This window comes from Labrus bergylta, chromosome 22 (genome assembly GCF_963930695.1).
Source record: "Labrus bergylta chromosome 22, fLabBer1.1, whole genome shotgun sequence".
NCBI lineage: Eukaryota > Metazoa > Chordata > Actinopteri > Labriformes > Labridae > Labrus > Labrus bergylta.
The window spans coordinates 5,695,297-5,719,619 of record NC_089216.1 but is presented as its reverse complement, the minus strand read 5'-3'; the positions used below and the strand labels follow the sequence as shown (position 1 = coordinate 5,719,619).

At 37.8% G+C, this 24,323-nt stretch overlaps 4 protein-coding genes and 1 pseudogene across 4 annotated transcripts; all 5 read left to right on the top strand.

The window, feature by feature from the left end:
• The first annotated feature begins 1,361 nt into the window (after positions 1-1,361).
• Positions 1,362-4,891, top strand: LOC109999489 (GTPase IMAP family member 7-like). Its single transcript, XM_020654545.3, has 2 exons — positions 1,362-1,748; positions 2,957-4,891. The coding sequence occupies exons 1-2, from the start codon at positions 1,742-1,744 to the stop codon at positions 4,096-4,098; spliced, it is 1,149 nt and encodes a 382-aa protein (XP_020510201.2). The 5' UTR covers positions 1,362-1,741; the 3' UTR covers positions 4,099-4,891.
• Positions 4,892-5,923: 1,032 nt separating this feature from the next.
• LOC114921383 (GTPase IMAP family member 7-like) lies at positions 5,924-8,555 on the top strand. Its single transcript, XM_029281310.2, has 2 exons — positions 5,924-6,061; positions 6,689-8,555. The coding sequence occupies exons 1-2, from the start codon at positions 6,055-6,057 to the stop codon at positions 7,510-7,512; spliced, it is 831 nt and encodes a 276-aa protein (XP_029137143.2). The 5' UTR covers positions 5,924-6,054; the 3' UTR covers positions 7,513-8,555.
• An 874-nt stretch (positions 8,556-9,429) lies between these two features.
• LOC109977759 (GTPase IMAP family member 7-like) lies at positions 9,430-12,517 on the top strand. Its single transcript, XM_065950614.1, has 2 exons — positions 9,430-9,508; positions 10,758-12,517. The coding sequence occupies exons 1-2, from the start codon at positions 9,502-9,504 to the stop codon at positions 11,822-11,824; spliced, it is 1,074 nt and encodes a 357-aa protein (XP_065806686.1). The 5' UTR covers positions 9,430-9,501; the 3' UTR covers positions 11,825-12,517.
• Positions 12,518-16,742: 4,225 nt separating this feature from the next.
• Positions 16,743-19,357, top strand: LOC109977760 (GTPase IMAP family member 7-like; annotated as a pseudogene).
• Positions 19,358-20,397: 1,040 nt separating this feature from the next.
• LOC109975175 (GTPase IMAP family member 7-like) lies at positions 20,398-23,643 on the top strand. The gene is made up of 2 exons (XM_065950699.1): positions 20,398-20,527; positions 21,156-23,643. The coding sequence occupies exons 1-2, from the start codon at positions 20,521-20,523 to the stop codon at positions 22,094-22,096; spliced, it is 948 nt and encodes a 315-aa protein (XP_065806771.1). The 5' UTR covers positions 20,398-20,520; the 3' UTR covers positions 22,097-23,643.
• Positions 23,644-24,323: the final 680 nt, after the last annotated feature.

Sequence of the window (24,323 nt, the reverse complement as noted above, 5' to 3'; positions counted from 1 at the left end):
CATATATGTATCTATCTCTATATTTATTCCCTGCATCTTATCTAACACTTTATGTGTGTGGCTTCAAATGTTTTTGATCATGTTGAACTTTTAATTTTTAACACACATTTGAAAGTAAAAAGATGAATCATTTGTTATTTTTTTAACATACAGTTCGGTGACTTTCTGGAAAACGCAACTGATCTTGTGCTTTTGAGTGTGTGTTGTATTTTTTACTGCAGTTGATTATTGGTAGTGAAAAAAACTTATGTTTTAAAAAATATATATATATATTGATGTGTCCACTTTAAATGTTCAACATTGACATAATAAAACACATTCTATTCCCAATTTCTCTCTGATTGCTTTCCTTCCTTTATAGAAAATTGCTGTTAGACTGATATAAATATTACTGCTCTCCTTATAACATGCAAATATATAAAATGTTTTAGTATAAACATTGGACCTAGAGCTACCTGTATAGAGATTAAAATAAGAACCTTCGTGTTGATTTGATGATAGATTAGAAAGTGGGGAAGACACTTAACCCCAAGTATCTCGCGCTGCTTCGTTGGCGACGCATGAAAGGGATTAGTTACTTCTGATGTTCACGTTACGAAGAAGACTCTGTCACCAGTGTGTGGATGGGTAGGTGTGACATAAAAGCGCTTTGAGTCGTCAGAAGAATAAAGATAGATTTTTTATACAAAATGTTTATATACTTTATTAATCTCCAAGGGGAAATTTGGTTTACACTGTTATTTATAGTGACATGCTTCTCACACACATAGGCCCGAATCACACACATGCACAAACAGGATCCTGTGGACATGCATTGGTGGAGAGATGTCAGAGTGGGTGCTACAAGCTACTAAGCAGATTGGGGTTCGGTGCCTTGCTCAAGGGCACCTCGGCAGTGCTCGGGAAGTGCCCTGGCACCTCTCCAGTAACCAGACCAACTTCCATATTATGGTCCACACCAGGACTTGAACCGGCAACCCTTCTGTTCCCAACCCCTATGGACTGAGCTACTGCAACCCCAATTGAGGTCTAATTGCAACGAAATGGCCTTAAGAGTTTTTTATTCTTGCAAGAAGGAGCAAATACACAGAGTGTGACACAAGGTAGAGTCTGTCAGAAGCTCAAAGGGGAAACACACTTATACAATGTATCAAAGGGGAGGGGTGGATAAAGACAAACTCTGTGGTAGGGCAGATTAAGAGTTTAGTGCTAAAACATAGTCTAGGCAGTTTCTGTATCTTAATTCAAAGACAAGCAGACACTCATGCAAAAGTTTGCGGTAAAACAGATGTTCTTGCAGAGGCCTCTGAAAAACAGGAAATGCTCGGGCCAGGTGCCTTGAACAGCGGTATTTTCTAAATGAGTAAAGTTATTTTGGCACAGCCGCATAATGTTTTTTTTTTTCATTACAGTAGTTTGAACAAAGAAAGTCTTCAGTTAAACCCACATTTTATTTCAAAGCATGGAATCATTCAAAGCGTGTGGTGTGTTGTCATGACTACAGGTTTTGTGGCTTTCGTTGTGCAGCCATGAAACAGAATTCAAACATGCATTTGTTGCTCTCTTATAACCTTATAAGGAAAAGAAATGGGCGTGAGACAGCGATGAAACCAGTTAGCGGACAATAGAAGACATTTTGTGTGCAAGCACAGGAGTCTGATCACCGGAGAAAAGACGCACAGGTCGGTGGACTTTCAGCTCTAAACAGTTTTCACTCATCACTGACATCTCTTTCAACAACATGGACGGTAAGCTACGATCAGCTCTTTTAAAATGTTTTGAAACTGTTCACTCTGATCTAAAATGACCAACTTACAGTGTGGAGATGCACACTTATCCATAAAATGGTCACGTCACATGTCAAAGGCAAACTCATTTCTTCATATCTGTAAAAAATGAAAAGATAACACGAAAACCCATGGCTGCATGTGGGATGCCTTCAATATCTGTTTCATTAAAACTTGATCAAATAACAAAATCAGAGATCTCTCTCTCTCTCTCTCTCTCTCTCTCACTCTCTCGCAAAACATCTGCTTGTTTGGCCTATTGTCTTTTTTTTTCTTAAGAGAAAAATTTGAATTCCTATTTCTATAGCCACATAGTTTTTTTTAATGACATTTAACATTTGTAACTGGAAAGTGTTATGACTATTGATGAATAATTGTTGCTTCAAGTGAGTAAAAAACAAAACAGATAACAGAAGATAATGTGCAAAAGATGTGCATTCAAAAAGACAACAACAAATCTGCATGGACATGAAATGAACCTATATGTGCTTAGTGTAACAGCGTTATAACCGGGTATTACTCTTCTGATCAGAAAGGCCAGTGTAAGCCGTATTAAGTTGAATTCAGCCATTGGTTTGTTTCTGTGAATGAAGGGAAATACTTATAATTTAAGAGAGCAGTTGTTTGTGATTACTGGTGTATTTGCATTGTGATATAAGCTGGGTGCGAAGGCTTTGTGTACGGATTTCACGCCTTCAATTTATTAAATATAGTTATTCATTATTAATACTATTAGTAAATAAATAACTAATTTGAGACTGATTTGAGTGATATTTTGGTTATATTTCCCTGGTGCCCCAAGAGTGATTAAACATAGTTTAATGATATTCTTATTTATATTATTAATACTGAAATATAATTATTAAAGAATATAACCAAAGTTGACTTGATACAACCCCAACAATATATACAAGCTACTAACTTACTGAAAGAATTGTATAGAGAACTGAAAAGCATTACAGTGACAAATTTTGTAACCTATAGCAACGCTAAACCCCGGTGAGGGCTCTGAAATTGGGGTCGTGGGCACTGCCAGTGCAAAATGTGGACACAGGCCCTTAAGCTATATACTGAAAAGCTATATGATACAAAAATCAGCAACTATACCACCAAGCTCCTGAGAAATGTAGTATAATTCATATTAATGATGTGACATTGTTCCCTTTCAGGCTCAAGGAGACTTGTTATCTTGGGGAAAACTGGATCTGGGAAAAGCAGCCTGGTGAACACCATATTTAGAGAGGACATATGCAAAATCAACCATACTTCCAAATCTGAAACAAGTGAATGCAAAGCAGCAACCAAATGTGTTAATGGAAAGAGCCTCACTTTGATCGACACTCCTGGTTTCTTCGACACCAACATGTCAGAAAATGGTCTGAAGCCTGAGATGGTGAAGTGTATTGTTGAGAGCGCCCCTGGGCCTCATGCTTTTCTCATTGTGTTTAAAGTGGAGAAATTCACAGAGCACGAACAGGCAGTCATTACCAAAATAACAGAACACTTTTCTGAAGAAGCTTTAAAATTTGCAACAGTTGTCTTTACTCATGGTGATCAGCTCCAAGAAGGACAGACAATTAAAGATTTTGTCCGCGAGGATCAGAAGCTGAGTGATCTGGTGAAGAAGTGTGGAGGCCGCTGCCATGTCATCGACAACAAATATTGGAAAGAAAAGCCAAAGGATGAATACAGGAGCAACCAGTTCCAGGTGGAAGAGATACTTAAGACAGTGGAGAAGACGATAAAGGACAACAAGGGTGGCTACTACACCAATGAGATGCTTCAAGAAGTGGAGAACAAAATACAAGACGAGATGGAACCCATTAGAAAGTCATCAAAAAACATGTCAGAGGAAGAGATCAGAGAGAAGGCTAAGCTTAACGTCTTTGAGAAGCTTTTGATTCTAATGACAGGTACAGGAGTAGGTGTAGTGTTAGGAGCTTACTTTGGTGTGAAAGCAATGATCAAATTAGTTCTTAAAATATTGAAAGGTCTTAAAGACATGACAAATTCATGTTTAGGAATTTCAAAGTTAGCAGGAGGAGACAAATCAGCAGAAGAAGAAGTTGAAACACTTGTAGCAGCAGGAGCAGCAGCTGGAACAGCAGCTAGAACAATCCCATCAGCAGCATTCAAGGCTTTAGCAGTGGCTGCTGGAGGTGTGGCAGGAGGTGTGGCAGGAGGTGTGACAGGATGTCTTGCAGCTGAGGAAGCAGAAACAATGCAGGAAGCAGCAGAGAAGGCAGCAGATGCAGTCAAGAAAGGAGCCAATTATATCTTAAAAACAATAGATGAGATAGAACTAATCTAAAATTCACTCTCCTTCAGATTAACCAACCTGTTCTGAAATGACCAAATTATTTGCTGCTGTGCTCTCCTTGTGTTTGTAAGTTGAAAGCGTGTGCATGTTGTTCCTAATTAGCATATGTAACCGCCCACTAATGCCCATAAAACAGCATGAGTGCAGGGCAGACTCACAGAAACACATGCTGGTAGCAAAAAAAACAAGGTTGTGGAGATGCCTGGGACTTCTAACGCAGAATAAACTTTAGCAGTTAGAAGTGGAGGTACTACTGCAGGAGGTCAGCAGCAAACAAACTGTTTGATTCAGCAGTGGGATTCAAATTAAATATTGTAAACCCTACGGACTAATATTATACAAATGTAGTTTTACATGAAATGCAATGAATCCCAGAATCTTCTTAAAATCTTCGTACTAGGATCTAAGCACAAATTTCTTCATAAGAATGAATGGTGAATGAGGCACAATGTCCTCAAAATCAGAGGAATAAAGTAACATAATACATTGACTTTTGTAATGAACTTACTGGGCTGTTGATTAAATGTTTGACAGAAATCTTTATTTTGAAAATTGTTGTGTAATAGATATCCATTTAACCTTTTATCTCCAGTTTCAGAGTTGCTGTTTAATGTCTAAATGTTTTCTTGTGTTTTTCACTGAAGTAGATTAATGTTAGATAAGAAATGTGGGCTGATAGATGTCATTATTATTGACGTGAACAGAATGATTTTCATTGAACCCTCTCAATCCTTTGTATTCTGAACATATATATCAAACATAGCAATAAAAATATCAACACTCATTTCTTTTGTAAGTCCTTTTTTCTATAGAAACTCTGGAAAAACACTCTGGAAAAATGTGGATTCTTGTAATATATGGGAGAAGAAAAGTATTCCAGTATACTTTGGGAAAGTATAAAAAGGGTGAACTTTTCAAAAACAAACAAATCAACAGTGTTAAAGGTCAAATATGTCAGATATCTGCTGAAGTAAACGATAAAGTAACCTTACTATATGATCAGACATTAAGGAAACATGATATGTTGAAGTGCTGGCTTCTCTGACAACAATGCAGCAGCTAGTATGTCGTCCTTCTAACTTTAGATTCTGGTCCTGAATGCTCTGGATTTGTTTGGACCAGAGAAGTAGGTGGTTTTAAGGCACCACAGGCGGCAATTTTGCCCCTCGCACCTCGGATTTCCAGGCAAACCAAGTTGCAGTGATGATAACATTCAAGTGATCTGCTTCAAATATAACTGATTGTACCCGACCTAAAAAGCCTCTGCATGTTTCTAATGAGTTCTCTGCAATGTTTGAATTTTGACTGCAGAACCCATTTTAAACACTAGGTGTCATAGTTACATATTGATTTTTATTAGAATGTTTGGGAAAATTTAAATTTATAAAACCTGTTATGAATGTATTTTTCTTGGGTATTTACATTAACATAAATATTTCCAACAGTAATCAAAGCCAGAGAATTCTGTCATTTCATATTTTTGTCTTGTCATGGCAGATACAACATGTTTATCTTTGCCGTGGAAACACCAGATGTATAAGGAAGCATACTTGGTATGTAAAGGACTAGAACCTCAATGAGTAAGCTTTAATGTAAGGTATGGGATATTCACAAGTGCATGAGTGACAGAAAAAAATAAGGTTAGTTTTGCTTTAATTTTTTCTTGATGCTTTCTGACCCGACACTATATAACTTGTGTTTGACTTTTCTATAATAACTGAATAGTGGAGCTTCCTGACATGCAACAGAACTGGTTGTTCATACGCACGCTGATAAAAATAGAAGTGTACTGTGTGATGTGCTCATTAGCCTGCTGCCCAGAACCACGTCAGACAGGTGGAAAAACCAGGTGGTGGAAACTGGAGCCAGACAGAGGAAGACACGTTGTCACGTCCTTGAGATCAGAGTCATTCTCTAAACCCTCGACTTGTCTACATTTTCTCAAGAATGGATGGTAAGTTATGGTTACTTATTCCCAATTATAAATACAAATGCAATTATTTCAGTGAGTCACTTGGAATAACAGGTTATTTTGCAAAGTGCCTGCATTTCATATCATTGATTGTGAGTATATTGTAGAACATTTAGGTAACAGAGCACTTGTTGTTAAAGCCCTAATAACTTAACTAAGTTTGGCTACTTTACATGTAGTTTTTCTATAAATTTGTATGTTTCACCCTCACCTTTATGTGCCAGCATGCATATCAGTCCATCTTGTAAACTATTGTTACAGTGACAATAATTCTCACACAGACTAAGTTAATAAGATATTTAAAACCATCTTGTGTAATGTAGTATAATATACCTTTCCAATACAGCTGTGTTAATATCAATTTAAAGTACTTGTATTTATAAGTATAAACAGCAACCTCACAATAATGTGCATATGAATGACCAAGGATGCAGGTTTTATCTTTTCAAGGTTTCTGCCTGTTAAAAGGATATCTGTCCTTAACACTGCAGCACAGTTTTTGCCATGATTGTGCATGGAATTTTCATGTTGGGTTTTCTTTTGTAAAGTGTTGTAAAATAAAAACTCTGACATCAATATCACTGAGACAAAGTCATTATTGTCTTTCAGAATCGACAAAAAGAGTAGTTGTCTTGGGAAAAACTGGAGCTGGGAAGAGCAGCCTGGCTAACACCATTTTTGGAGAGACTGTGTTCAAGACAGACAGTTCAGCCAAATCGGGTACGACAGAATGCCAAGCAGAAAACAAATGTGTCAATGGCAGAAGCATTATGTGGATCGACACTCCTGGGTTCTTCGACACAGACAGAGCTCAGGAGGAGATGAAGCCTGAAATACTCAGGTGTATCATAGAGTGCGCTCCTGGGCCTCATGTTTTTCTCATCCTGCTTAAAGTGGAGAAATTCACCAAGCACGAACAGGAAGTCGTTAAAGAGATACAAAAGTATTTCTCAGAGGAAGCTTTAAAATTTGCCGTAGTTCTCTTTTCTCATGGCGACCAGCTCCCTGAGGAAATGAAGATCGAGGAGTTTGTCGAACAATGTGAATCTCTGAGGGACCTGGTGAAGAAGTGTGGAGGCCGGTGCCACGTCTTTGACAATAAATACTGGAAGACCAAAGAGCAGGATGAATACAGGAACAATCAGTTCCAGGTGGAAGAGCTTCTCAAAACAATAGAAAAACTGATTGAAGAGAACAAAGGAGGCTGTTTTACCAACGAGTTACTAGAAGCAGTGGAAAGAGACGAACAACAAGAACAAGAGAACATCAGACGATCATCTGCAAACAAGTCAACTGAGGAGATCATACACATGGCTAAAACCGAAGTGTTGGCAAAGCAGATGTTTAAATTTGCAGGTGTTAAAACAGGAGCACTGTTGGGAGCCTTTCTTGGTGGAGCAATGGAATTCATGAGCCTTGAAACTTGGATTTAAGAAGTAAAAATACAGATGTGTTATCAAAGTTTGCACAGCACTCACCAAAATCAAAGTCAAGGTAAAAATTAACTATACAAAAAAACTACATCAAATTTGCATTTCCAACAGTTTTTCAATACTGTCATAGCTTACCATATCTAGTTTTATTAACACCTGCATGATAGCAACACGTTTTAAATATTGTGAAATGAATGTATATAAGACCTTAGATTACAAGGTAGGAGGTTATTGTTGATTTGTAATAATAATGAGGTGTCCAATAATTTGATTTGGACTTGTGTATGGAGTTCATTGTGTTCAATTCATTTTTTTCCTTTAATGTTTGGTGTAGGTGTCAGATAAGCAACTGTCAATGGTTGCATAGAGAGAATGTCCTGACCATTGACAACCTCGGGTATTGAAAAATGAAGCCAATGCGGAAGTGCAAAAAACTGTGCATGTTGTAGCTGTTTGACAGGAGGCTGAGGACCCGCCTCAGCTCCACTTATTTGCCTGTTTCTAGGCTAAATTGAAAGTTTGTTTAGCAGTTCCAATATGGAAACCTCCATAGTAGGACTTGAAACACCTCTTCAGAAACCAATGGGTGACATCACTGAGACTACGTCCATGTGTTATTCACTCAACATAATCTGCCGAGCATTCAAGCAAAGTCTGCCTTAGTTTGGGTGTGTCTCTAGGGAGTGAATGGCTCTATGACTTTCCATCACAATGCCATTTGTTTTAAAATCACATTACATTCTAATTTGAACGTTTATTTGAAGAAATGTCTTACCTTAAAAGAGTGTCAGGATGTCTGATCTAAGCATGGGACATGTTAACCTTGACTAAAATGAAATGTAAAAAGTGGAAGTGTATTTTCGCAACAACTTTTTTATATTTGTACTTTTTTTTAGAAGGGATATGGATGGTTATTGTTATTATTTAGCAGAGGAAATGTTTTTGATATCCATGATGAGCACATGTGTGCTGAAAAAAACCTTTTGATTCTGGATCTTTCATGGAGGATTTTTCTTTGTTCAAACATTATATGCAACAATAAATCAGGAAATCCATCAAGTGTTTACTAGAGTCTTTTGTTTCAGCAGTGGGTGCATTGAATACAATTCATTTAGCAGAGGTTTGTATCCAAAGCGACAAACATCAGAGAGTAAGTAAAACACAAGTAAGGATCTGGAGAGGAGGAAACAACATCAGTAAGTGCAACAAAATCTGATTGGACACATACTGTAGGTGCTGACAGGATATGCACAGAGGCAAAGCACATCATCCACAGCTGTTAAATATAAAAGTGTGACAGAATTAAGCATTTAGTCTGTACACCAAATATCATAAAACTTCACTGTAGTTACTTTATATGCCATAAATGTTTGTGGCTTTCTTGCTACACCCTGTTTGTTTTCTGCTTTACATGGAATCATACCTGTTACTTATTTTGGCTTCTTACCTTCACCTGTAAGCCTCACCTCTGCTGTCGGACCTGAGTGGGTCACTGTTTCAGATCCAGAAACACAGAAGAAGAAGGGGGACAAAGGAATACAAAAAAAACAACCTTACGGCTGGTACATCCATACTCAATGTGTACAGTTCTGATTACAACACAGAAAAGCTTAGGATAAGGAAACGTTCAGACTGCAAGACTGATTAAAGCACAATGAAACTCGTCCTTTTGCCAACATATTAACACATGTCTATGTCGTTAAGAAAAGCAATGCATGCACACGTTTTTTGGTACATCCTCGTACAAGATAAAGTCACAAAGTAGATGTTTAAATATAAAATATATATGTAGCTATTTGAGGTACACAATTCAGATTTTTGGTGTATGAACAAACGTAATGTGTCTTGATCATTCCATCAGCCGGTAAACAAGTCAGACAAGTCATAGTGAGCAAGAGGTGAGTCAGAGCAGGAGAACTCAGAGTAGAGACGTGTCGCTTGTCGCTAGATCCAACTAATTTGTCTGCAAAGATTTCAACATTTGACAGCATGGACGGTAAGGACATTTTTATTGTTATATTTCAGCTTCTGAGCCCTATAAAGTACAAAATATTGTATTTTTTGTATTTGTATGTTTTTGAAGCGGGAGTATTTCACTTTTTTAAAATAAGGACACACATCAAACATTCTTGTGACAATGGGCTTGAAATATTGTTCATATATTAAATTTTTTACTGTCATGAAAAAAGGAAATCTATAGATGCAACTGCATGACTTATTAAGCAAACAGGACCATGAGCGGCAAATTGATCATTTCTAGTTTCAACTAGGCACTCTATTGTAGATCAGCACTTACCGAGTGCCCTTTGTCCAATTGACATTCCTTGGACCTCACTCACAGTTGTATAAATTAAGATTACGTCTATAAACTAATAAGATGAGTTAAGACACAAGAGTCACAGTCAATCTCGTCTCTGATGGTCTTGCATTTTTTAGCTCATAAATGGAAATGGATTTGAGTCCGTTTTACACCTATGGTTCATTTGCTCCGGTCCGAATCATGGCTGCAAAGTATTAACTTAAATCAATAAACAACAAATGAGCATAGGCTGTAGGGTCTTCAAGCTGTTTGGAAGTCAGATGAGTGATGCTTGGTCATCATCTGTACCCTGCCCCCAACTAGAGGGGAACTGGAATTGAATAATTACCTCAAGTTTGGTCTGTATCAAATATGGGGTATACAGTATATGGTATTCCATTTTTTGTTTTATTATTAGAAATCAATCAATCAAACTTTATTTGAATAGCATTTTTCATACAATAATATATCACAAAGTGCTTTTACATCAATATAAATCAAACAGCAACAACATGACTCTCTCCCCCACCGCTACCCCTCAATCCAAAAACTAAGGTAAAATAACTATTTTAAAACAGGTACTGACGGACTGAGGAAACACGAACATTAATTCTTAATGAGGAAACACAGGAGGTTAAAAATGTTAAAAAACTAGATGAAATGAGATTCAGTTAAAAGCTAGACTAAAAAGGTAGGCCTCTTAGAAACATCCGTCTAACTTTCTATCAACACAAAAATAAACTTTAAAACAATTCTCTGTGATCTGTGTCTCAGATCTATCTACTTGAGTAAAACCATGAACCCACCACACCTATATGATTTACTTAATTCAACCTAATTGCACCTTGTGTTTAAATCTCCAGCACAATAAACCAATAGGGAAAACCCTTCAAGAACCAATGTGTGGGGACTGATGAACTGAAACAGAATTCTTATTCTTTTACAGTGCCAGCTACAAAGACGATCGTCCTCGTTGGAAAAACGGGAGTTGGAAAGAGTAGCCTGGCTAACACCATATTTGGAGAGGCCATATTCCAAATAAATCACCTCAATGGCTTGACAAATAATTGCTCTCAAGCTGAAACCAAATCTGTCAATGGTAGAAGCATCAATCTGATCGACACTCCTGGTTTCTTCGATGCTGAAAGGTCTGAGGAAGAAAATAAGCCTGAGATGGTGAGGTGTATCACAGAGTGCGCTCCTGGGCCCCATGCTTTTCTCATTGTGCTGAAAATGGAGAAGTTCACCGAGCATGAAGGGGCCGTCATTGCAAAAATATGTGATTTTTTCTCTGAGGACGCTCTCAAATATGCTGCAGTTGTCTTCACTCACGGTGACCAGCTCCCTGAAGGAATGAAAATCGAAGAGTACGTCGATCAAAGTGGAGGTCTGAGTGATCTGGTCAAGAAGTGCGGAGGCCGGTGCCACGTCGTTGACAATAAATACTGGAAGGCCAACGAAGACGACGAATACAGAAGTAACCAGTTCCAGGTGGCAGAACTGCTCAACACCATAGATGAGATAGTGAGGGAGAACAACGGAGACTTCTACACCAATGAAATGCTACAGGAAGTAGAGAAAGCAATACAGAAAGAGGAAGCGCGCATCAAAAAGTCATCGGGAAGCATCTCACAGGAAGAGATCAGGAGGCAGGCAAAAAGCAACGTCTTTACGATCATGACAGAAAAAACACCAAAAAGGTGGATCAGAGGTTTAGTGGGTTTTGCGGTCATTGCAGGAATACTTGCTGCTGTCTCGGCTGCGTTCATCAATTTTAAAGTTGGGATGGGGACGACGGAAGCAGTTACAGAAATAATAGCAACACCTATAGCAACAGTCGTAGAAGAGATAGTAAATGTTGTTCCAGATGTGACTCCAGAAGCCAGCGTCGTAGCAGAGGCAGTCGAAGATGTCATTCAACCCATTGTGGAGATTACACCAATATGGGAAGATTTCATCGACACATGGTATGCTTTGTTTGAAGGAACTCATGATCCTTGGTGTTTATTTTAATAAACACTGATGGACTTTAAGATGACATTGACATTGGTAGCTTCTGGAAGCGGTGGACAATTTTTTGGGGGGGGCTTAGTACAGCCAGGAGTTATTAAAAAAAGCAATAAAAGACATCAGAGTTAAGACTACTTTCTATGTGCTGGTTATGGTTTACAGTCCCGCTAGCAACTTGAGACGCAAGAATTCAGTCAAAGTGACAATTGACACGTAGGACAAGATTGTTAGCTTGGATTTTTTTGCTTGTAATATAAATTAAGTCTTTGTCATATGAAAGCCAATGGGTTCCAGGATTAAACTAAACCTGATGAAATCTGCATTTTATTCTTCCGACTGTTTATTCATAATCAGTTTTCACAGATGGAAACCCTGTCAACATCATTTGGCTTGACAATTGAAAAAATATTGATTCAAAACTGAAGGTGTGGGCTTTCAACATGGTGGACGTTCAGCGGCTTACAATGAGATAACTTGGTTGCAGCAATATTAGAGCTTAAGCTACACACTCAAAGTCAGAATATGTTAGCCTCAGTTCTTATCTTTACTTGTTTTTTATCTCTCTCATTTTTATGGAAATGTTGTACCTAATCCGTGTTGTAACCTTAAAGGGTGATTACTTACTTTCTTATATTTTCAACAGTATGTTTTGCATTTTTACATGTACAATGCAACAATAAAGCTGCTGATTGGTCACATGTCATTTCAGTTGTTTCTGTTCAAATTCACTGTAAAAGAAGTTGATGATACACATTTTCTTACGGACAATAAGTTTCACTGAAATACCAAAAGCTACAACAAATAACACACAACTGCCCTGCTGTAAATACCAACTAAAGCCCAATCTATTCCTGATCGATACACACCTGATAAAAAACATCACAGAGTTGAAAATGACTGACCTTTATCTGGAGGTGAAAATACATTTTTTGTAGCTAAATGTCTGTCTGGTTTTAAATGCCTTCAAAGGGTTAATGAAAACTGAACCTTCATGAGAGATGGCCTAAAACAAAGTTGTATGTGGCTTCTCATTTGGATTACTGACAAGGGTGGGGGGTGGGGGGGGTGTTCTTGTGGCATAGTGGTTAGTGGGTGCACCCGACATACAGTACGGAGGACATAGCAGGCAGCTAGGGCTCAAATCTGACCTCTGACCTCGTACACTGTCCTATCTCTCAATAAAGCCAAAAAAAAGTACCAACTAACTAATTAACCAACTAACTACTGAGGCTGCTCTTCTACCAAAATAATAGGGGAAATTATTTTAACAACTGACTTTTCTTCACGCTACAAAGTCAGTTCAAAAGTAAGATTTTGCAATCTGAATATTTGAACTTCACAGAAAATTGCGGTGTACATTTAGAGTTCTGTCATCATTTACAAGAAATGAGCCAGGCTTTCCTTTAAACACTAAGCCTTTACTTTCTGTTTACTGGTGCACCTGGTTCCCAGAAACTGGGAATAGATGCTGCCAGAAAAAAACAAAACACCACAAATAAATTCCTTTCAACTTGCTCTGAATCACCGGAGGCAAAATACTCTGCCCATAAGAGGAATGATAATGTGCAGCATGCAATCAGCATCTAACCACTGCTTTTGATTGTCAACAGTTTCAAAAGTCACTGCACTATTGATACAAATTAAAAGAAATGATACAAAATTTAAAAAGGGCTGCACAGTGGTGCAACGGTTAGCACTGTTGCCTCACAGGGAGAAGGTTCCTGGTTCAAATCCTCATCCAACAGGAGCACTTCTATGTGGAGTTTGTATGTTCTCTGGGAGCATGTGTGGAATCAGCTCAATCCCCCCTTGACCCTGAATGGGTGAAACAGTATAGATATAGGATGAATTAATAAACACATTTTGTTTGTTTGTGATATAGGAAGGTCAACGGGAAGAAAAGACAGACCTAGAGAATTCTTGCTTGGTGTTTTGTTTGGTTGGAGTTCGCATTAGCAACCTCACCCTTGGTCATGTCAGTCTGGTTATACAACCTATTATTCTCGAGTGGAAACTGTAACCATCTTATAAATAAACCAAAAACACATTCTTTCAGTCTGTACCTTGGAAGACAAAGACACCACCCTGTACAGCCACAGAGATATGCAGCACTCACCCTCCTTTTAAATCAATTAGATTATTAAAATGTCTTTGGAATTATTTTCTATTCATTGAAGTCATGCACAATTATTTCCCATCAAGCTCCTGTTTTATTTTATACAGCACTTCAGGGGCGTCTTTGTAGCTGCAGAGGTATCCCATAGTTGCATTTTTCAATAAAGCCATTTTCACATTATGCACTCTAGAAATGTATAGAACATTTCAGGCGGGCTGCCCCTGAAATCCTCCTGCTATGGTTGTTCACACATGCCCCTCACAGCGGGAGACTATCCCTGTCCAACATGAGTGAGTGTCAAAATCAGCTTGATTGAACTGTTTGACAATAACTGATCAGACCAATATATGGTTTTTGTACCAGGCTGTAAACACGTTCATTTACACTGCAAAAATTTGCTTTTTTGGCTTGGGTGTGTATGTGACTTATTGTTCTTTTGGAGCCAGCCTCAAGTGGACACTCAGTGAACTGCAGGATTTTGAGCTTCCTCATTGGCTTCATTTTTCATTTTCTCACTCCTTCTTGGTCATTATGGGATTTAAAGAGTTAATATGGTTTCTATCTAAGTAATCTTCTTTCACTCATATAGCGAATTTTCATTTTTTGATTCATCCCATTATTCGTCCACAAATCTTATTTGAGTAGAAGAGGAGGAAGTGGAAGAAGGTGAGAAAGATGAAACAGAAAAATAAAAAACTGCAGAAGACAAGAAGGTGACGGAACTGGAAAAAGGAGCAGGAGCGGAGGCAGCAGGAGCAGTGGCTTTTATAGCGTTCATTGAATTTTTGAAGACCCTACCTAGACTTGTCGCAATCATACTGCTGGTGGTTGTTTTCTTCCTCATGCTACTGTTATCTTGTGGTGTGCAAGAACCCTCCTCCTAATATTTGGAGTACTACTAATGTTTACTGTGTTAGTGGTACTACTAATACTTTTATAGAAGTATGTTACTCTTAGATTGCCCTAAATCCAATTCCAATGCTCTGATTTTTGTATGAAGGTAATGAAACAGGGGTTATAAATGTCACTTCGAAGGAGCATTTTATATCTACTGCTCAAATGTTTATTTACTTTTCTTCTGAGCTGATTAAAAAAATATATTATTTAGCAGCATGGCAATTTGTGACAGTCACAATAACAAAAATGTAAATTACATTCTATAGAAAACAATATATATGTTTCACAATTGAATTTTTTACAATGGCTTAAAGTTCCTTGTATGGCCACTCGGGGCGGGTGATGGGTGCTAATTTCCAACTCTGCTAGGAATCTGTGCATATTTTTGTCTTTATAACGTGACACCGATAAGTGCTACTGCTTCATCTTCTTACATCGAACAAGAGAAACCAAAAGCATAGCGCCCTCTGCTTGTTAAAAATAGCATTGCGCTACATCGATTATAATTGTCCATATTTGTATGTACTGCGATGTGTTAGTAGATCCCCATCATTTATTAAAGTAGTAGTAGTCACAAAGATCTTGGCTGACCTTCTCCATACAATCTGTGTTTTTAATAATCAACATTATTTTTTTGGTATTGTTTAAATATAATGGAGAGTATCTATCATGATCATTTTTATCTTTATTCCCTGCATCTTCAGTATATGTGTGGCTTCAAATGTTTTTGATCATGTTGAACTTTTAATTTTTAACACACATTTGAAAGTAAAAAGATGACTCATTTGTTCTTTTTTTAACATACAGCTCGGTGACTTTCTGGAAAACGCAACTGATCTTGTGCTTTTGAGTGTGTGTTGTATGTTTTACTGCAGTTGATTATTGGTAGTGAAAAAATCTCATGTTTAAAAATTTTTTTTTTTTTTGATGTGTCCACTTTAAATGTTCAACATTGACATAATAAAATACATTCTATTCCCAATTTCTCTCTGATTGCTTTCCTTCCTTTATAAAAAAATTGCTGTTAGACTGATACAAATATTACTGCTCTCCTTATAACATGCAAATATATAAAATGTTTTAGTATAAACATTTGAACTAGAGCTACCTGTATAGAGATTAAAATAAGAACCTTCGTGTTGATTTGATGATGGATTAGAAAGTGGGGAAGACACTTAACCCCAAGTATCTCGCGCTGCTTCGTTGGCGGCGTAAGAAAGGGATTAGTTACTTCTGATGTTCACTTTACGAAGAAGACTCTGTCACCAGTGTGTGGATGGGTAGGTGTGACATAAAAGTGCTTTGAGTCGTTAGAAGACTAGAAAAGCGAAATACAAGTCCATTTACCAATACTGTCTTTTGCAAATAATGTTTTAAAGAAAAATGCTGTAGACATCCCCGTATCTTGATACCAAAATATCAGTATTGTGACATGTGAAATAATGCATTGTGATGGAAATATTTGTGAGTTGATGAATAAAGATCTGAATTTTTTTGATTTTTTATAAATCACACACATGCACAAACAGGATCCTGTGGACATGCATTAGTGGAGAGATGTCAGAGTGGGGCTGCTACAAGCTACTAAGCAGAGAGTGCACCAGAGCAGTTTGGGGTTTGGTTCCTTGCTCAAGGGCACCTCGGCAGTGCTCGGGAAGTGCATAATGCATAATGTTGTTGTTTTTTTCATTACAGTAGTTTGAGCAAATGAAGTGTTCAGTTCAACCCACATTTGATTTCAAAGCGTGTTATCATTCAAAGGGTGTGTCATGTCATGACTACAGGTTTTTCAGCTGTCATTGTGCAGCCATGAAAAATAATTCAAACATGCATTTCTTGTTCTCTTATAACCTTATGAAGAAAATAAATGAGCGTGAGACAGCGATGAAACCAATTAGCAGACAATAGAAGACATTTTGTGTGCAAGCACAGGAGTCTGATCACCGGAGAAAAGACGCACAGGTCGATGGACTTTCAGCTCTAAACAGTTTTCACTCATCACTGACATCTCTTTCAACAACATGGACGGTAAGCTACGATCAACTCTTTTAAAATGTATCGAAACCATTCACTCTGATCTAAAATGACCAACTTACAGTGTGGAGATGCACACTTATCCATAAAATGATCACGTCACATGTCAAAGGCAAACTCATTTCTTCATATCTGTAAAAATATTTTAAAGTATTAAAAGTCATCCAGACGATATTTGTCTGGATGACAATTCTAGGCAAAACATTTAATCTGAGATCAAGAAGTTGTAGTTCATCTTGGATTATAGTGAGTTGACTCAGAAACTTGACTTCAACATTAGCTTAGTTGATCACAACTTTGACTTTTAGAGCTCATCTTGATTTATACATTTTTATATCACGTTTAACATTTGTGACTGGAAAGTGTTATGACTATTGATGAATAATTGTTGCTTCAAATGAGTAAAAAACACAGCAGACATACAAAAGTACAAGATAATGTGCCCTTAAGCTATATACTGAAAAGCTGTATGATACAAAAATAAGCAACTATACCACCAAGCTCCTGAGAAATGTAGTATAATTCATATTAATGATGTGACATTGTTCCCTTTCAGGCTCAAGGAGACTTGTTATCTTGGGGAAAACTGGATCTGGGGAAAGCAGCCTGGTGAACACCATATTTGGAGAGGACATATGCAAAATCAACCATACTTCCAAATCTGAAACAAGTGAATGCAAAGCAGAAACCAAATGTGTTAATGGAAAGAGCCTCACTTTGATCGACACTCCTGGTTTCTTCGACACCAACATGTCAGAAGATGATCTGATGCCTGAGATAGTGAAGTGTATTGTTGAGAGCGCCCCTGGGCCTCATGCTTTTCTCATTGTGTGGAGAAATTCACAGAGCACGAACAGGCAGTCACTACCAAAATAACAGAACACTTTTCTGAAGAAGCTTTAAAATTTGCAACAGTTGTCTTTACTCATGGTGATCAGCTCCAAGAAGGACAGACAATTAAAGATTTTGTCTCCGAGGATCAGAAGCTGAGTGATCTGGTGAAGAAGTGTGGAGGCCGCTGCCATGTCATCGACAACAAATATTGGAAAGAAAAGCCAAAGGATGAATACAGGAGCAACCAGTTCCAGGTGGAGGAGATACTTAAGACAGTGGAGAAGACGATTAAGGACAACAAGGGTGGCTACTACACCAATGAGATGCTTCAAGAAGTGGAGAGCATAAAACAAGATGAGATAGAACGCATTAGAAAGTCATCAAAAAACATGTCAGAGGAAGAGATCAGAGAGAAGGCTAAGCTTAACGTCTTTGAGAAGCTTTTGATTCTAATGACAGGTACAGGAGTAGGTGTAGTGTTAGGAGCTTACTTTGGTGTGAAAATAATGATCAAATTAGTTCTTAAAATATTGAAAGGTCTTAAAGACATGACAAATTCATGTTTAGGAATTTCAAAGTTAGCAGGAGGAGACAAATCAGCAGAAGGAGAAGTTGAAACACTTGTAGCAGCAGGAGCAGCAGCTGGAACAGCAGCTAGAACAATCCCATCAGCAGCATTCAAGGCTTTAGCAGTGACTGCTGGAGGTGTGGCAGGAGGTGTGGCAGGAGGTGTGACAGGATGTCTTGCAGCTGAGGAAGCAGAAACAATGCAGGAAGCAGCAGAGAAGGCAGCAGATGCAGTCAAGAAAGGAGCCAATTATATCTTAAAAACAATAGATGAGATAGAACTAATCTAAAATTCACTCTCCTTCAGATTAACCAACCTGTTCTGAAATGACCAAATTATTTGCTGCTGTGCTCTCCTTGTGTTTGTAAGTTGAAAGCGTGTGCATGTTGTTCCTAATTGGCATATGTAACCGCCCACTAATGCCCATAAAACGGCACAAGTGCAGGGCTCTGCAGACTCACAGAAACACATGCTGGTAGCAAAAAAAACAGGGTTGTGGAGATGCCTGGGACTCCTAACGCAGAATAAACTTTAGCAGTTAGAAGTGGAGGTACTACTGCAGGAGGTCAGCAGCAAACAAACTGTTTGATTCAGCAGTGGGATTAAAATTAAATATTGTAAACCCTATGGACTAATATTGTACAAATGTAGTTTTACATGAAATGCAATGAATCCCAGAATCTTCTTAAAATGTTCGTACTAGGATCTAAGTACAAATTTCTTTATAAGAATGAATGGTGAATGAGGCACAATGTCCTCAAAATCAGAGGAATAAAGTAACATAATACATTGACTTTTGTAATGAACTTACTGGGCTGTTGATTAAATGTTTGACAGAAATCTTTATTTTGAAAATTGTTGTGTAATAGATATCCATTTAACCTTTTATCTCCAGTTTCAGAGTTGCTGTTTAATGTCTAAATGTTTTCTTGTGTTTTTCACTGAAGTAGATTAATGTTAGATAAGAAATGTGGGCTGATAGATGTCATTATTATTGACGTGAACAGAATGATTTTCATTGAACCCTCTCAATCCTTTGTATTCTGAACATATATATCAAACATAGCAATAAAAATATCAACACTCATTTCTTTTGTAAGTCCTTTTTTCTATAGAAACTCTGGAAAAACACTCTGGAAAAATGTGGATTCTTGTAATATATGGGAGAAGAAAAGTATTCCAGTATACTTCGGGAAAGTATAAAAAGGGTCAACTTTTCAAAAACAAACAAATCAACAGTGTTAAAGGTCAAATATGTCAGATATCTGCTGAAGTAAACGATAAAGTAACCTTACTATATGATCAGACATTAAGGAAACATGATATGTTGAAGTGCTGGCTTCTCTGACAACAATGCAGCAGCTAGTATGTCGTCCTTCTAACTTTAGATTCTGCTCCTGAATGCTCTGGATTTGTTTGGACCAGAGAAGTAGGTGGTTTTAAGGCACCACAGGCGGCAATTTTGCCCCTCGCACCTCGGATTTCCAGGCAAACCAAGTTGCAGTGATGATAACATTCAAGTGATCTGCTTCAAATATAACTGATTGTACCCAACCTAAAAAGCCTCTGCATGTTTCTAATGAGTTCTCTGCAATGTTTGAATTTTGACTGCAGAACCCATTTTAAACACTAGGTGTCATAGTTACATATTGATTTTTATTAGAATGTTTGGGAAAATTTAAATTTATAAAACCTGTTATGAATGTATTTTTCTTGGGTATTTACATTAACATAAATATTTCCAACAGTAATCAAAGCCAGAGAATTCTGTCATTTCATATTTTTGTCTTGTCATGGCAGACACAACATGTTTATCTTTGCCGTGGAAACACCAGATGTATAAGGAAGCATACTTGGTATGTAAAGGACTAGAACCTCAATGAGTAAGCTTTAATGTAAGGTATGAGATATTCACAAGTGCATGAGTGACAGAAAAAAATAAGGTTAGTTTTGCTTTAATTTTTTCTTGATGCTTTCTGACCCGACACTATATAACTTGTGTTTGACTTTTGTATAATAACTGAATAGTGGAGCTTCCTGACATGCAACAGAACTGGTTGTTCATACGCACGCTGATAAAAATAGAAGTGTACTGTGTGATGTGCTCATTAGCCTGCTGCCCAGAACCACGTCAGACAGGTGGAAAAACCAGGTGGAGGAAACTGGAACCGGACAGAGGAAGACACGCTGTCACGTCCTTGAGATCAGAGTCATTCTCTAAACCCTCGACTTGTCTACATTTTCTCAAGAATGGATGGTAAGTTATGGTTACTTATTCCCAATTATAAATACAAATGCAATTATTTCAGTGAGTCACTTGGAATAACAGGTTATTTTGCAAAGTGCCTGCATTTCATATCATTGATTGTGAGTATATTGTAGAACATTTAGGTAACAGAGCACTTATTGTTAAAGCCCTAATAACTTAACTAAGTTTGGCTACTTTACATGTAGTTTTTCTATAAATGTGTATGTTTCACCCTCACCTTTATGTGCCAGCATGCATATCAGTCCATCTTGTAAACTATTGTTACAGTGACAATAATTCTCACACAGACTAAGTTAATAAGATATTTAAAACCATCTTGTGTAATGTAGTATAATATACCTTTCCAATACAGCTGTGTTAATATCAATTTAAAGTACTTGTATTTATAAGTATAAACAGCAACCTCACAATAATGTGCATATGAATGACCAAGGATGCAGGTTTTATCTTTTCAAGGTTTCTGCCCGTTAAAAGGATATCTGTCCTTAACACTGCAGCACAGTTTTTGCCATGATTGTGCATGGAATTTTCATGTTGGGGTCTTCTTTTGTAAAGTGTTGTAAAATAAAAACTCTGACATCAATATCACTGAGACAAAGTCATTATTGTCTTTTAGAATCGACAAAAAGAGTAGTTGTCTTGGGAAAAACTGGAGCTGGGAAGAGCAGCCTGGTTAACACCATTTTTGGAGAGACTGTGTTCAAGACAGACAGTTCAGCCAAATCCGGTACGACAGAATGCCAAGCAGAAAACAAATGTGTCAATGGCAGACGGATTATGTGGATCGACACTCCTGGGTTCTTCGACACAGACAGAGCTCAGGAGGAGATGAAGCCTGAAATACTCAGGTGTATCATAGAGTGCGCTCCTGGGCCTCATGTTTTTCTCATCCTGCTTAAAGTGGAGAAATTCACCAAGCACGAACAGGAAGTCGTTGAAGAGATACAAAAGTATTTCTCAGAGGAGGCTTTAAAATTTGCCATAGTTGTCTTTTCTCATGGCGACCAGCTCCCTGAGGAAATGAAGATCGAGGAGTTTGTCGAACAATGTGAATATCTGAGGGACCTGGTGAAGAAGTGTGGAGGCCGGTGCCACGTCGTTGACAATAAATACTGGAAGACCAAAGAGCAGGATGAATACAGGGCCAACCAGTTCCAGGTGGAAGAGCTTCTTAAAACAATAGATAAACTTATTGAAGAGAACAAAGGAGGCTGTTTTACCACTGAGAGGATACAAGCAGCGGTAAGAGACAAACAACAAGAACAAGAGAACATCAGACGATCATCTGCAAACAAGTCAACTAAGGAGATCATACACATGGCTAAAACCGAAGTGTTGGCAAAGCATATGTTTAAATTTGCAGATGTTACAACAGGAGCACTGTTGGGAGCCTTTATTGGTGGAGCAATGAAATTAATGAGGCAAGGGACACCAACAGCAGCATTGGTAGCAGGCGTAGCAATAGGAACAGCTGCAGGAGTATTAGCAGGGGTTGCTGCAACAAGTGGGGCAACAGCAGAGGAACCGACTTCACCTGGTGATGCTGTGGAGAAATAAAAAAAAATGACTTGATGAGAGTTGTAATATGCATATTATTAGAAATCATACCAAAAGAAAATTCTAAAATCTATCTATCTGTCTTTTTTGTGTTTTGGGTCTTTTTTGCCTTCATTAGATGGGACAGTTGAAGAGAGTCAGGAAATGTTTGGAGGGTTCATTGGGAGAGAGAAAGGGATAACATGCTGCTGAGGGTTTCTCAGTCGGTTTTGAACCCATGGCCGCTGCAAAGAGTACTACAGCCTCTGTGCATGGGCGCACAGCATAACCGCTAGGCTACCTGCCCCCCATATATTCTGTCTGAGATCATTTTAAACATATAAACCAATTTCTGTCTTTCTCTGTATCTTTAACCAAAGTCTCCTGAAACTTGGATTTAAGAAGTAAAAATACAGATGTGTTATCAAAGTTTGCACAGCACTCACCAAAATCAAAGTCAAGGTAAAAATTAACTATACAAAAAAACTACATCAAATTTGCATTTCCAACAGTTTTTCAATACTGCCATAGCTTATCATATCTAGTTTTATTAACACCTGCATGATAGCAACACGTTTTAAATATTGTGAAATGAATGTATATAAGACCTTAGATTACAAGGTAGGAGGTTATTGTTGATTTGTAATAATAATGAGGTGTCTAATAATTTGATTTGGACTTGTGTATGGAGTTCATTGTGTTCAATTCATTTTTTTCCTTTAATGTTTGGTGTAGGTGTCAGATAAGCAACTGTCAATGGTTGCATAGAGCGAATGTCCTGACCATTGACAACCTCGGGTATTGAAAAATGAAGCCAATGCGGAAGTGCAAAAAACTGTGCATGTTGTAGCTGTTTGACAGGAGGCTGAGGACCCGCCTCAGCTCCACTTATTTGCCTGTTTCTAGGCTAAATTGAAAGTTTGTTTAGCAGTTCCAATATGGAAACCTCCATAGTAGGACTTGAAACACCTCTTCAGAAACCAATGGGTGACATCACTGAGACTACGTCCATGTGTTATTCACTCAACATAATCTGCCGAGCATTCAAGCAAAGTCTGCCTTAGTTTGGGTGTGTCTCTAGGGAGTGAATGGCTCTATGACTTTCCATCACAATGCCATTTGTTTTAAAATCACATTACATTCTAATTTGAACGTTTATTTGAAGAAATGTCTCACCTTAAAAGAGTGTCAGGATGTCTGATCTAAGCATGGGACATGTTAACCTTGACTAAAATGAAATGTAAAAAGTGGAAGTGTATTTTCGCAACAATTTTTTTATATTTGTACTTTTTTTTAGAAGGGATATGGATGGTTATTGTTATTATTTAGGAGAGGAAATGTTTTTGATATCCATGATGAGCACATGTGTGCTGAAAAAAACCTTTTGATTCTGGATCTTTCATGGAGGATTTTTCTTTGTTCAAACATTATATGCAACAATAAATCAGGAAATCCATCAAGTGTTTACTAGAGTCTTTTGTTTCAGCAGTGGGTGCATTGAATACAATTCATTTAGCAGAGGTTTGTATCCAAAGCGACAAACATCAGAGAGTAAGTAAAACACAAGTAAGGATCTGGAGAGGAGGAAACAACATCAGTAAGTGCAACAAAATCTGATTTGACACATAGGTGCTGACAGGATATGCACAGAGGCAAAGCACATCATCCACAGCTGTTAAATATAAAAGTGTGACAGAATTAAGCATTTAGTCTGTACACCAAATATCATAAAACTTCACTGTAGTTACTTTATATGCCATAAATGTTTGTGGCTTTCTTGCTACACCCTGTTTGTTTTCTGCTTTACATGGAATCATACCTGTTACTTATTTTGGCTTCTTACCTTCACCTGTAAGCCTCACCTCTGCTGTCGGACCTGAGTGGGTCACTGTTTCAGATCCGGAAACACAGAAGAAGAAGGGGGACAAAGGAATACAAAAAAAACAACCTTACGGCTGGTACATCCATACTCAATGTGTACAGTTCTGATTACAACACAGAAAAGCTTAGGATAAGGAAACGTTCAGACTGCAAGACTGATTAAAGCACAATGAAACTCGTCCTTTTGCCAACATATTAACACATGTCTATGTCTTTAAGAAAAGCAATGCATGCACACGTTTTTTGGTACATCCTCGTACAAGATAAAGTCACAAAGTAGATGTTTAAATATAAAATATATATGTAGCTATTTGAGGTACACAATTCAGATTTTTGGTGTATGAACAAGCGTAATGTGTCTTGATCA